Source organism: Suncus etruscus, chromosome 1, assembly GCF_024139225.1.
Source record: "Suncus etruscus isolate mSunEtr1 chromosome 1, mSunEtr1.pri.cur, whole genome shotgun sequence".
In the NCBI taxonomy this organism is placed as follows: Eukaryota; Metazoa; Chordata; class Mammalia; order Eulipotyphla; family Soricidae; genus Suncus; species Suncus etruscus.
In genome coordinates this window covers 147966170-147980005 of record NC_064848.1, presented here as the reverse complement: position 1 = coordinate 147980005, position 13836 = coordinate 147966170, and the positions used below count along the sequence as shown (strand labels likewise).

Below are 13836 nucleotides of genomic sequence, written 5' to 3'. Positions count from 1 at the left end.
TTATGTGTCATCTTAGAGAATGTCCCATGTGCACTGGAAGAATGTGTATTCAGTTTTTGGAAAGTGAAAAGCCCTTTATGTATCTACTAAACCTGGTCTTCCATTTCTTCTTTCAAAGCTGGTATATCCTTGATGAGTTTTTCCTGGCTGATTCAAGAGGTGACAGAGTGGTGTAAGTCTCCCAATTACTAATGTGCTACAAACTACTATTGATGTCTTCAAGTCTGTTTCAACGATTTTACGGCCCCTCATTGGATGTTCTTATTGGGACTGGATTTCTTTCTGATGTCTTTCTCGATTATTAAAAATCACCCTCCTCTCTTATTCATCAGTATTTTAAACCTGAAGTCTATGTTGTCTGGTATTAGAATGGCCACCCCGGAATTTGTAAAGGATTTATTTGCTTAAGGGATTGTCTCCCAATCTTGACCCTTAGCTATGTTTGTTCTGACAACTGAGATATGTTTACTATAGGCAACAGAATGCTGCATTCAATTTTCTGATCCATTTGCCAACTGTGTCTCCAACTTGGTGCTTAGTCCACTGTCACAGAGTTTACTGTCATGGGATTTTCTATCATCTTTTTGTAGAAGTTTGGTGTGTTTATGGAGTCTATACAGCCTTAAAATAGCACCATCAGTTCTTTTTTTAAAGTTGGTTTTGAGGGGCCAGAGCGAAAACATAGTGAAAGGGCATTTGCCTTGTACACTCTGACCTAGGACAGACCCAGGTTTAATCCCAGTATCACATATGGTCCCCCAAGCCTACCAGGAGGAGTGATTTCTGAGCACAGAGCCAGCAGTAACCCCTGAGTGTTGTGAGTTGTGGCCCAAAACAACAACAAAAATAGTTGCTTTTGAGTATGCAAAATTCCTGAGCTGCTATTTATCTGTGAGGTTGTGTGTCCTTCCTTCGAACCTGAATAAGAGTCTAGTTGGGTGAAGTATTCTTTGGTGAGGCATTCATTCCATTGAGTTTTTTCACTATATTTCACCACTGTTTAAATGCAAAGGCTGCTGTGATAAATCAGTAAAATTCAAGTATGTTGCTTTATATGTAGTTTCCTTTTTAATCTTGCTGCTTTCAATATTCTATACCAATGGAATTTTTTTCATCATTGTGACTAGGATATGCCTTGGGTATTTATATTTAGGTCTTATATTTATATTTATATTATTTATATTAAGGTCTTTTTTAGCTAGTACTCTTAGAGCAGCCAAGATGTAACAGAGACACTCCAGCTCTGAGAACTTCTCAGCAATGTCTTTTGACTGTTGCTTTGTCATAGGGGTTTTCTTCCTCTCACTCCGGGACCACAATGATTCTCATGTTGTTTATACTGAATTTATTCCAAAGGTTTACTGTCCTCTATTCATCATGATTTTGAGGACGGCTTCCCTTTCACGTATCAAAAACTCAACTGGCTTGAGAATAACTTCTAGATAGGATCTTTTCCCAACCTTTTCTTCACCCATGGGGTGGTCTTCCCAATAAAGACTGGAGTCTCGAAGGGCCTCTTTCTCTTTCTCCCTCTCATCTCTCCCCCTCTCCATCTGAGGAAAAGATCCCTGCACCCATGTTTCATCTCTTATCAAGCTAGATTGGATTATTTCTTACAGTAGCCCTGTTTCAGATCCATGGGATTGGGACCTGATGATTCACCCACACTTTCACAATCTTCTATTTAAGATTTTTTTCCCCATTTGTAGCTATTTTCTGAAGGTATTATGCAGTTCATGTTCAAGCTCACTGATTCTATCCTCAACTTTTGTTAAGGTCTTTTTGATAAGGTCTTTCAGAGTGTTTTTTTATTTCACCTGCCAACTTTGGCATTTACGTTGCAAGTTTTCTCATTTATACTCTCATATCCTTGAGTCTTATTGGCTGTCCATTCCATGGTTTGAGTTCCTTGAACATTCTTTTTTTTTGGGGGGGGGGTGGGGGAGGTCACACCCGGCAGCACTCAGGGATTACTCCTAGCTCTATGCTCAGAAATCACTCCTGGCAGGGTCGGGGACCATATGGTGTTACTTCCCATTTAAGGAAAGCACACATCAGATGTGTTTTTTTTCCTTCCCTGGTGCAGTGCCTTTCCTCTAAAAGAATTATTTGCCAAAAGGCCCGCTTAGCGAAGTCAATCATTTGACCCTTTGTGTGGACCATTGGCGGTAATTCCAACAAGGCTGTAACATTACATTTTTCTCTCTATTTGGCCACTATAGAAATCCAGCCTCAGCTCTCCTACAAAAAAATGTCAGTACCAAAAGCCCGCCAAAAGTTCTCTGCTGGCTAGTTCGTATAGCCTGGCGCCAACAGCTTGTTTTTCTGAGTCTAGCTCTAAAGGAACTACCTACAGACATAAATGAATCATGACCTGAAAATTGAAGTGCAGTAGTTCAGTTCACCCTAACATTTACATTTAAGGAATCTCTTATTAAATGAATGCCATGTGGCTTACAGGAAATAACACCCGTGGCTCCAAATGAGAATCACAAGTGAAACTTCCACAAAAAGCTCAAATAAGAAAAATTAACTTAGGTTAAACATCAGAAAATTTATTTATGAAAGAAGTTATAAATACAATGTTTATTATTAAAACAGAAAAAATGGGGTCAGAAATATGACTCAGTGGTTAAACACATCCTTGCTTGCCTGAGACAATTGGGTTCAAATCTCCTAATTTTTAATTAAAAAAAGTTTTTATAAAATCAAGTAGAAAAAGCAATTAAAGAAAAACGGGGTCTTGAAATAAAATGTAACAGGGGCCGGAGTTGTAGCACAGCAGTAGGGTGTTTATCTTGCAAGCAGCTGACTCAGGACAGACATTGGTTAGATCCCCGACACCCCATATGGTCCCCTGAACAGAAGTGATTGAGTACAGAGCCAGGTTGCTAGGTATAACCCATTAACAACTGATATTGTTTTTAAAAATAGTTAAACAGGTCCCAAAGAGAATGCCAGGGGCCAGGTAATCTAATTGCAGTTTAAACCTATTATCTAGAACTGTGAGCCCTCTCTTCCTTTCTCCCCGCCCTCTCCCCCTCTCCTTCCCTCTTTTCCTCTCCTACTCCTGACTCAGAATTAGTGGTTGCCCCAAAGGTACTGACAGGAATGTGAAGTGGCAGATTTTGATACTGGAACACACTGCAGTACATTGAGTTCCCTCTCCAAATAAAAAATGTAATCAAATCAACAAACAGTAGGTTAGAGATGACCACCAGTGAGGTATTAACTTTCCTGCTATACTCTCAAGGTGGCTTTACTGGCAACAATACTCATTTTCTAACTATAAAATCCCTCCATTTTATGCAAGTTTTACAGTACTGTTTCAGTCAGGGTGAATATTTAATACGTCAAGCAGATCTCTAAATTGGTGATATTTTATATTTTATATAAATAGTAAAACTGGGGCCGGAGAAAGCATGGAGGTAAGGCGTTTGCCTTTTATGCAGGAGATCATCAATTTGAATCCCGGCATCCCATATGGTCCCCCGGTGCCTGCCAGGAGCAATTTCTGAGCCTGGAGCCAGGAATAACCCGAGCACTGCCGTGTGACCCAAAAACCACAAAAAAAAAAAAAAAAAGTAAAACTACAAAGAAATAAATGTCAGGCCCAGAGAGATAGCACAGCGGCGTTTGCCTTGCAAGCAGCCGATCCAGGACCAAAGGTGGTTGGTTCGAATCCTGGTGTCCCATATGGTCCCCCGTGCATGCCAGGAGCTATTTCTGAGCAGACAGCCAGGAGTAGCCCCTGAGCACTGCCGGGCGTGGCCCAAAAATAAATAAATAAGTAAATAAATAAATAGTCAAAATGAAACTGAACCCTTAGCGGTAAGAAGTGATGGACTCCTGGACATCTGCATTCAGCTCTTTTGTATTGACACTGCTTTATCCTTTTTACTGTTTTTGAGCCCCAAGTGGCTATGCATAGGGCTTACTGCTAGTGGAACTTGGTGAACTATTTGTGGTGCTGGGATAGATAAACACCCAAGTTAGGTACATTTGGGGGGGGGGGTGTGCTTCTTATCTAATATACTATCTTTCCAGCCCACTTTATCTAACTTCTAAAGATTTACATAGTTAAAAGAAAAGTTGGGACCAGAGCAATAACAGAGGATAGGGTGTTAACCTTGCATATGGCCCAACCAGAGTTCAATTCCCAGCATTCTATATGATCCCCCCAAACCTACCAGGAATAATTTCTGAGCACAGGAGTAACCCCTGAACACCAGGGGTCGGCCCAAAACAAATAAGATATATATAGACATATATATGTATATACGTGTATGTGTGTGTGTGTGTGTGTGTGTGTGTGTACAAACAGTAGGTTAGAGATGACCATACACACACACACACACACACACACTCCTCACTTAACGACCTACCTGTTTAGCGAACCATCTCTTTACTGTTATTTTATTTTATTTTAAATATCCTTTTTCCATCTTGTACACTCCACAGTACAGTACTGTGGTTTTTGGTGCTTTAATGTACCTACTTTACTAACTTTATGTTCTGTAATACATTGCAGTACTGTGTGTAAATTACACAACCTATGCAAATTAAAACGAGTGGAAGTTTTCAGTTTGATCTTTCTCGTTATTTTACTTATTCAGAATACTCTATTGTCAAGTACTATGCATATACTGTACTACTGTATACAGTACATGCAGTTCCTCACTTGACAACCATTTCTCTTACCAACCAAACAGAACTTGGTCATTAAGCGAGGAGTATCTGTATGTGTACACACACACACACACACACACACACACACACACATATACACACAGATACTCCACTTAATATGTATATAAAAGAGTCAGGAGAAACCCTAGTCAGAAGAAACAAAAGTACCACGAGTGTGGCCCAAAACAAACAAACAAAATATAGTTTTACTTAATGTATCTACTATTGACACCTTTCATTTTTGAGTCTCTAAATATTTAGACAGCCTCATTAAAAGAATATGATATGTTCAAGAATCAATACACTTACCTGATTAGACTTTTCTACTGTACTACTGGGAACCTCAGTAGTGTCTTTCACAAAAAAATTATCTATAATGTGTCTCTCTGCACATTCTTGGCTGCAAACTGGACAGCGAATGACTCCAACTGGAAAAAAAAATTGCAATCTAAGTGTTATTAATGAGCCCCAAATCAACACAATTCATCCAAGCACTGATTAGGTTCTTTTATGGTATCTTTAAATTCATACTAACACAAAGCAATTTTATGTACATCTAAATTTAATATCGCACTCACAACAAAGTGATAGTAATTATAATTTTAAGTGAAACAGCCCTACAAATATTCTCATGGTCTTTTTGACTGTTGAATAACTATCAGTATTTTAAAACAAAGCTATGCAAAAGTACTTGGGGGACTTCTTTTTTTAAAAAAAAGAAAATGTAAGCTCTGGCTCTTGCTGGACCTACAAAATAAATTGAGATCTCCTAAAGCAAAGCACAGATATATAAGCTTATATGAAATCTAGAACAGCCAAAAAGACAGTATAGCAGAAAAGATTTTTTTTTTAAATTGCCTTGGATGTAGTCAACCAGGTTCAACTGCTTGAGCAGTGCATATGGACCCCTAACAGAATTAGGAGTGAAAACAAAACCAGAAACATGCCTGTACTGTATGATCCAAAATTAAAATAATCTCCCAACTTGTCTTTACCCAAACCTCATTCCAGTTTAAGATGTACTACAAAGAAAAGACTGTTATGAGTGATGCTGTGGATTAGTAGTTAAACATTTGCTTTCTATCAGTCAAAACTCGCAAGATGTAGAGACAGATGTGTTTGCCTTGCACCATCAGGAATGATCCCTGAGCACATATTTATAAGTAACCCCTGAGCACTACCAGGTATGGCCACAAAACAAAAAGATTTATTTTATGATTATAAAGAAAAAATAGGGTCAATAGTATTCAGCAAATACCTACATCTCTGTGAAGGGGAATACTGTTAAATATTTCCATTCCCATTTTTAAGAGAATATTTGAAACCAGGCCAAGAGATAGCACAGCAGTAGGGTGCTTGCCTTGCATGAAGCCAACCCAGGACAGACCTGGGTCAATTCCTGGCATCCATCCCATATGGTCCCCTGAGCCAGGAGCAATTTCTGAGCGCAGAGCCTGGAGTAACCCCTGAGCACAGCCAGGTGTGCCCCACCTCAAAAATCAAGAAACCCAAAAGATTTTAATTAGACAAAGAAAATTGTATAATTATTACAACTAGCCCAGCATGTTGTGGAAAAAAAAACTACACAAGAAAATCAGGAACTTGGGGCCGGAGAGACAGCACAGTGATAGGGCATTTGCCTTGCATGCAGTCTGAACTAGGACCAGCAGATGGTGGCTCGATTCTAGGCATCCCATATGGTCCCCAAAGCCTTGCAGGGGCAATTTCTGAGTGCAGAGCCAGGAGTAGCCCCTGAGCATCACCTGTGTGACCCAGATACAACAACAATAAAAATCAGGGACTGGAGTGGGTAGTATACTGGGTAGGGTATTTGTTTTGCTTGCATACAACCTGGTTTCTATACTCAGCACCTTATTTAGTCCCTCAACCCTGCAAAGAGTGATCACTGAATGCAGTGCCAGGAATACGCTTTGAGCATTGCCAGTTGTGACTGAAAAAACAACAATGAAAAAAGAAAATCATAATTTTGGGAGGGTCACATCCAGCAGTGCTCTGGGCTTATCTTTGCAGTATTCAAGGATCACTCCATATGAGAGAGGTATCAAGGAACAAATCTGTGTCAGCTAGCTATGTGCAAGGCAAGTATTTACCTGTTGTACTACCTCTTCACCCCAAGAAAAATATCTTTTGATTAAACTGTACCAACTAATATTTCAGTGCTGTTTTTCTGCATTTTACAGGAAAGTTCTATGCTCGTCTTTTTAACAGGGCTCACTCCCATTGACTCTGATGGAGCACTATGTGGCACTGGGGACTGGAATCAGGGTTGCATGTACTCTTCCATTTATCTTGTCCGTCACAAGTCTCATACATGTTCACTATTTACCTGTCAATTTGTGTTTACTAAATATAATTATGAATACATTTAAGTAATTTTAATGTCAAGAATAATTGGTGGAAGAGGCCTAATGAAAAACTAGACATAAGAGTGACTGCACTCCCCGCCCTTCCTCTGGACTCAAGGGGTATGCCTAGGTGCTGGCCCAGGCAGCCAGAAAGGTGAGTGCCAGGTAGGACTCTAGAGGGGACCCCAGGACTATCCCCCATACCCACCCAGCACATGGGAGGAAAAGATTAGGGAGGTGGCAGGTGGATTTCTAGCTTCTGGTTTTGAAAATGGAGACCAGGGAGAAAGAAAGTTGCTGGTGATTGCCCCAGCCCAATCCTTTTTAGAGTCCTCCCCAGTACCCACCTTTCTGGCTGCCTGGGCCAGCACCCAGGCATGCCCCTGGAGTCCAGGAGGAAATGGGGAGATGTCTAGGAGCCTCCCTGACTTCCCAGCACTCCCCAAGCTAAGAAGAGGGCCTTCGGCCTGGCATCTCCCCACACCCCATGCCAGCCTGCCAGAGCTAGCCTCCAGAACAGAAAAGGGCCGGAAGGGGTGGGTGCAGGGGAGGACTCTAAAGTGGGTTGGGCTGGGGCAATCACCAGCAACTTTCTTTCTCACTGGTCTCCATTTTCAAAACCAGAAGCTAGAAATCCACCTGCCACCTCCCTAATCTTTTCCTCCCATGTGCTAGGTGGGTATGGGGGATAGTCCTGGGGTCCCCTCTAGAGTCCTTCCTGGCACCCTACACATGATATAAATCAGTAGGATTTTTCTATGATTAATATATGTTTTGCAGATGCAGAATGTCCATATTATATTCTGCCCTTGCCCACCACCCTACAAGCTCATGTCTAGTCCTTCACTCCCTCACCCCCCTAACCACCATTACCTCACATTTAACCCTTTTTACCTTCAGTTCTTGGCTCCTCAAGAATCAGATAATTATCCCCACACAAAACCAGCTGCCAAACTGCACCCTAAGTGATGATAGACTCTCAGCCTTAGAAGATCCCAATACTTTGTTGCTATTGATCTACTCTCAGAGGCCTCCTTTCCTCCTCCTTCCTTCATTGTAGGCCTTTGCTTGCTAAGAGACTCGGTTTCTGAGAAGTCGCTCAAGGATTTTTCCTGATACGGGTCCATCGCTAGCCGGTTATCAGACCGCACAAACCAAATCACAGACCAAAGTGATGCACCAGATTTAACACACCCCCAACTATTTCAGAGACATAAAAGGGACATGTATATATATCTTTTGAGTATCTTATATGTATTCCTTTAACAGCTATAACCCTTACTGGATATTCTCTTATACTGTTTTGTCTGTTCTTCTCTTTGTGATCTGTTCAATAAGGAATTCTGGTAGAAGAGTTCCTAGATTTAGAGTTTATGTTAGAACCAAGTTATGGGAATTGTTGGACTTGTTCCAGTGATCCCCATATGCACCAATAACGCCATGAGGCATTGTTCTGCTTTTACATGGGCACATTAAAATGGGAAAATACTACAAATATAAAGGCAAGTTCTTATCTAATAAAGATAGGAACACACAAATCTTATAATGCAATGTGACATAATATCCTGAATATTGTCAGAATGACCTGGCTCATGCCTCAGAAAAACGGGCATTGTCCATTCACCCCTAAACCAGGATGCCATCTACAAAACAACTACAGTTGTCTATAGCATCTCCTGGGAGCAATCCTCTACCATAGAAGACCCTACCGCTGCCCTCGCATCGACCTACTCCAAAGAGAGGTCCCTTAACACTGAGAAGACATAACAACAACAAGCTGCTTTGAGTTCAGGGCTATCAGCATTGCCCTCTAATTGTGAGGTGAAACTAGAGGATGCTCCACATCATCCTGACTTAGATGTAGGATATGCAGAGATTCCAGGATCTTTAACTCCAGAAACCTGACATCAACATCGACTGTGTGAAAACTAAAAGTGTACTGGCACTACAATGACTTTGGTTGGACAACCTAGTACGCCTGGAGCCTAGAGTTGGTCTTATGCCAGAGAACGTCAGGGGTAAGGTCTCCTTGTATTTAGGCCAAGGCTTTTCTCCTTTCCATGCCCCCCATGTTTTGCTGTGCCTATGCAAACAACAATCGTCACTCTCTAACACTAGTTTTGCTGTACTTCATTAACTCTTATCCTTAAAAAAAAGAAGAAAAACTTACTAAACTTTCTGCTAGGCCAGGGGTCTCAAACTCAATTTACCTGGGGGCCCGCAGGAGGCAAAGTCGAGGTGAGGGAGGGCCGCATAAGGGATTCGTTTACTGAATATTCGCAATACAAAATCTCATTAGTAAGAAAAAAATATCACAAAAATCGCATTAAACATTTGTATACCCCGAACGGAACTGCTCGGGGTATGCGAATGTTTAATGCAATTTTTTTCTTACTAATGCGATTTTTATTGCGATTATTCGGTAAGTAATCGAAAATACTGAGCTATTTGAAGGTCGGCCGTGGGCCACCGAATATTGTACCGAGGGCCGCAAAGGCCCACAGGCCGCGAGTTTGAGACCCCATGTTAGGCTTTTAATGAGTTAATTGGTGATTCAATGATTTTCAAAAATATATTTGCTATTGAACCTTTTCTTTCTCTTCCATCTCGTTAGTTTTTTAATTTTTTTTTTTTTTTTTTGGTTTTTGGGCCACGCCCAGCTGTGCTCAGGGGTTGCTCCTGGCTATCTGCTCAGAAATAGCTCCTGGCAGGCACGGGGGACCATATGGGACACCGAGATTCGAACCAACCACCTTAGGTCCTGCATCAGCAAACACATCAGGGCAAACACCGCTGTGCTATATCTCCGGCCCCAGTTTTTTAAATTTTTAAAGTAACTTTGCCTTTGTTCTTTCTGAAACAAATATATTATGATCAATTGTGTCAACTATGTGATGTATTTCCTTTAAATAAATTTAAAAATTTTTAAAAAGTGACTGTTAAATGGCATCTATAGCCTTTAAAACATAAAAGCGATCAACAAGCTCCTTTTTTTTTTTTTTTTTTTTTTTTTTTTTTGGTTTTTGGGCCACACCCGTTTGACGCTCAGGGGTTACTCCTGGCTATGCGCTCAGAAATCGCCCCTGGCTTGGGGGACCATATGGGACACCGGGGGATCGAACCGAGGTCCGTCCTACGCTAGCGCTTGCAAGGCAGACACCTTACCTCTAGCGCCACCTTCCCGGCCCAACAAGCTCCTTTTTGAGAAGTTTTCATTTGTACAACTTTCTGTAATAAGGCTCTATTGACATTATCCGAATATTTGGAAATTCTATACATCTCCATAGGAAGTATATGTTGACTCAAAGTATCATAAGTATATGTAAGTATACATATATATATATATACACTTACATATCAGAAGTATATGTAAAGCATACCCAAGTTGAAATATAAGACAATGAGATGGATTCCAGCAGCCAACCAAGCAACTAACCATGGGAGAAAAGAAAAGAATCAATACAATAAAAGTGTCCATGGTCCTATCAATTCTTTTTTTTTTTTTTGGTCCTATCAATTCTATTAATGGATTTCTGTTTGAACATATGTTTACAGAAAAATACCCGATGAAATGTTCCTATAAGAAATCAAATTTAAATGCATCGATTGGTCTAAAAAGAGAACAAAGAATACACACTTCAAAAAAAAAAAAGAATACACACTTCATAAATAAAACTTGGAGGACTTTACAATATTGGACTGTAAAATAAGAAATAAGAATACATAATAAAAACTATTAAGAGTTACAATGAGGGGCAGAGTCAAATGATAGAGTCAATTACTCACAAAAGCATATGCATGCATATCCTTAATGCATATGTATATTAGGATCTAAATTTTAGAATAAAGACAATAAAAATTGATGCTTCAAAGAAAAAGCAAATCAATAGAGCAACAGACAGAAATTCAATAAGAATGTAAAAGACTTGAACAAAAGAGTCCTATAACTTGACCCAATGATAACAGAATGCATATTCCATGACAATGCTAGGCGATAAAAGTCATGAATTAAAAAGATGTTATCTTTTAATGAGACACTTGAAAATCAGTCTGGAAAACCCCCAAATAGTCAGAAATTTAACAACCTACTTCCATATAATAATTCAGGCACTAATAAAAGGTCTAAGAAGAAATCATCAAGAAACTTGAGAAACTTAATCCAAAAGGAGGTAATTGGCAGAAAGCAATTAAAAAAAAAAAAAAAAGCAGAAACAGAAGGGGGAAATCACTGGGACCAAGCCTGGCTTATGAGGTAGAAAGCAAAGGGAAAGGGAAAGGGGGACAGGAGAAGGGAAAAGGATTGGAAAGAAATGGGAGAGGAGGGACGGGAAGGTAAAGGGAAAGGAAAAGGAAGGGAGAGGTGGGAAGGGGAAAGGTGGGGGAGGGGAGAAGAGAAGGGGGAAGGGAGGGGCATGAATAAGGAAGGGAAGGTAGGAAAGGGGAGAGGAGGGAAGGGGAGGGAAAAGACAAAACAAAAGTGAGGGCTCCAACACTAAATTCTGGAGAACATTTCAAAATAAAAATCAACTTGATGGGGCCAGAGAGGTAGAGCATTTGCCTAGCATGTGGCTGACCCAGGACAGGCCTGGGTTCAATCTCTAACATTCCATATGGTCCACCCAAGCCAGCAATTTCTAAGTGCATAGCCAGGAGTAACCCTGAGCATCACCAGGTGTGGCCCAAAACAAAATTAAAAAAAAAAAGTTAATTTTGTTATATATACACTTTATCACAATTAAAAAAAAAAACACTGAGGGACCAGAGAGACAGCAAAAAACGGTATGGCGTTTGCCTCGCATGCAGCTGGATGGTGGTTCAAATCTGGACATCCCATAGGGTTCCCAGTGCCAGCCAGGAGCGATTTCTGAGCAGAGCCAAGAGTAACCCCTAAGCAATTTTAAAAAAATAGACATAATTGTTTGATTAAAAGACCCAGGCCACTGGAACACTGCTTGAGAGGGCCCCCAACAACCTTCCCCCAAAGTAAACAGTAAGAAAATGTACATGCTAAAGAAAAATAGGTGGGAAAGAAGCTAGAAACTAGAATAGTAATTTCATTACTGAAATTCAAATGGTCAAATTTAAATGGTCAATATATTCAGCCTAAATGATATTTAAGAAAAGCTCTTCACTGAGGCCAGTATTTACCTTGTATGTGTTTACCTTGCATGTGGCCAACCCGGATTCAATTCCTGAGGTTGGCTCAGTTGCGAATTGTGCCTGCTTTGCAAGTGTGAGGCATTGGCCCAAGTGAGCCCCTGTGGCATGCTGTCTGGAACCCCCACGTTGCAACGGCACATTACAATCTACACAACAATCTGGTTCTGTGCCAGCACTGCAAGTAAAGTGTTTGCACTTTCAATTAAAGTAACTCCAGGCAAGCACTACAATGAAGATTTCTTCAAATATCAAGGCCAGAGAATGCAGTCGCTAAACCTTATAAAATAGAAAGGGGGGAAATGAAAGAATAGGAAGCAGTTTAAGTTAAAGTGTTGTATAATTTATGTTATGAATTCTACTTTTCTTTTTTTTTTCTTTTGGTTTTTGGTTTTTTGTTTTGTTTTGTTTTTGTTTTTGGGCCACACCTGGCGGTGCTCAGGGGTTACTCCTGGCTGTCTGCTCAGAAATAGCTCCTGGCAGGCACGGGGGACCATATGGGACACCGGGATTTGAACCAACCACCTTTGGTCCTGCATCGGCTGCTTGCAAGGCAAACGCTGCTGTGCTATCTCTCTGGGCCCTGAATTCTACTTTTCAATAAGACTCAGGACTCTGGACCACTCTCAACAGGATAGTTGCATGCTATGCAAAGCAGAAGTCCCAAGTTGGTCATCCAAGTACTGACAGATATAGTTCAATTTATTTAGAAAAAAAAACAACGGACAACTATTCAGGACTCACATGAACAAGAATGTTAACCACAGCACTATTTTTATAATGCAGAAACTGGGGCAATGACTGGTGGCTCAGCAGTAAAGTGTGTGCCTTGGATGTAGAAAGGCCCTACTACTTATAAACACAGGTAAAACAACTCACATTTCAAATATACTTCAATGAGAGAGAAAAATGGCAGAAACTGCCACCACAGCAGAGCAGGGGGAGCTTGAAATACTAAAAGCAGCTCATCCCTTTGAGGACCCAAGAGTGAAAACCCTCCAAATCCTTGAGCAATGGGGTGCCCAACTCCTGGAGAGGAAAAACTGGCCATCGCCAAATCAAATGTCAAGCACCTAGGGAGACTACTGGAGAAAACAGCAATGATGCAGTAAGTGGCACCCTAATCAATGTTTCAACTGTGTCCTGGGGGCTGGAGCTCTGGAGAAGCCAAGTTTGCAAAATGCAGACATTATAAAGTGCTGCTGAGGCACGGAGGGAGTGCAGCTTTGGAGAGCAGCGCAGATCCAACCCCATGGTCTGTCTTGAGCCATGAGGGTAGACAGGCAGGGTCCTGTGATCTGGCAGAGGCAGTTCGGATGAGATCATCGCTCCAGATACCCTTAGTAAGTAGTAAGGCCAGGGAGCGGCTCTATTTGTGGGCATCCTTTTGCCCAGCCAGGTTCCACTTTCCCCGGCAACTCAGATAAGGCCTTGGGCCCAGCCTGCATTTTCAACTAAAATTTCTACACCCAGGCTGAAGTGTGGCCTTGCGACAAGCAAGCACAGAGAGCAGCAGCTGCAGTGATGATGGGCAGCTTTTGATATGAAAAGGGCTATTTAGAACCATAAGGGCTTTAACGTGGAGATGAGGATGGCCGCTCCACCTTGCTCTGTGGTTTCACAT

General features: G+C 41.1%; 1 protein-coding gene across 1 annotated transcript in view; it reads right to left on the bottom strand.

Moving 5' to 3' along the window:
- TRIM24 (tripartite motif containing 24) overlaps positions 1-9580 on the bottom strand; it is a 93710-nt gene extending 84130 nt beyond the window's left edge. The window contains exons 1-2 of the mRNA XM_049782649.1: positions 9538-9580; positions 4999-5117 (exon numbers count right to left, since the gene is read on the bottom strand). Of these exons, the coding sequence (XP_049638606.1) occupies positions 4999-5117; positions 9538-9580 (162 nt within the window). The remainder of the gene's footprint in view (positions 1-4998; positions 5118-9537) is intronic.
- Between the last annotated feature and the right edge of the window lie 4256 nt (positions 9581-13836).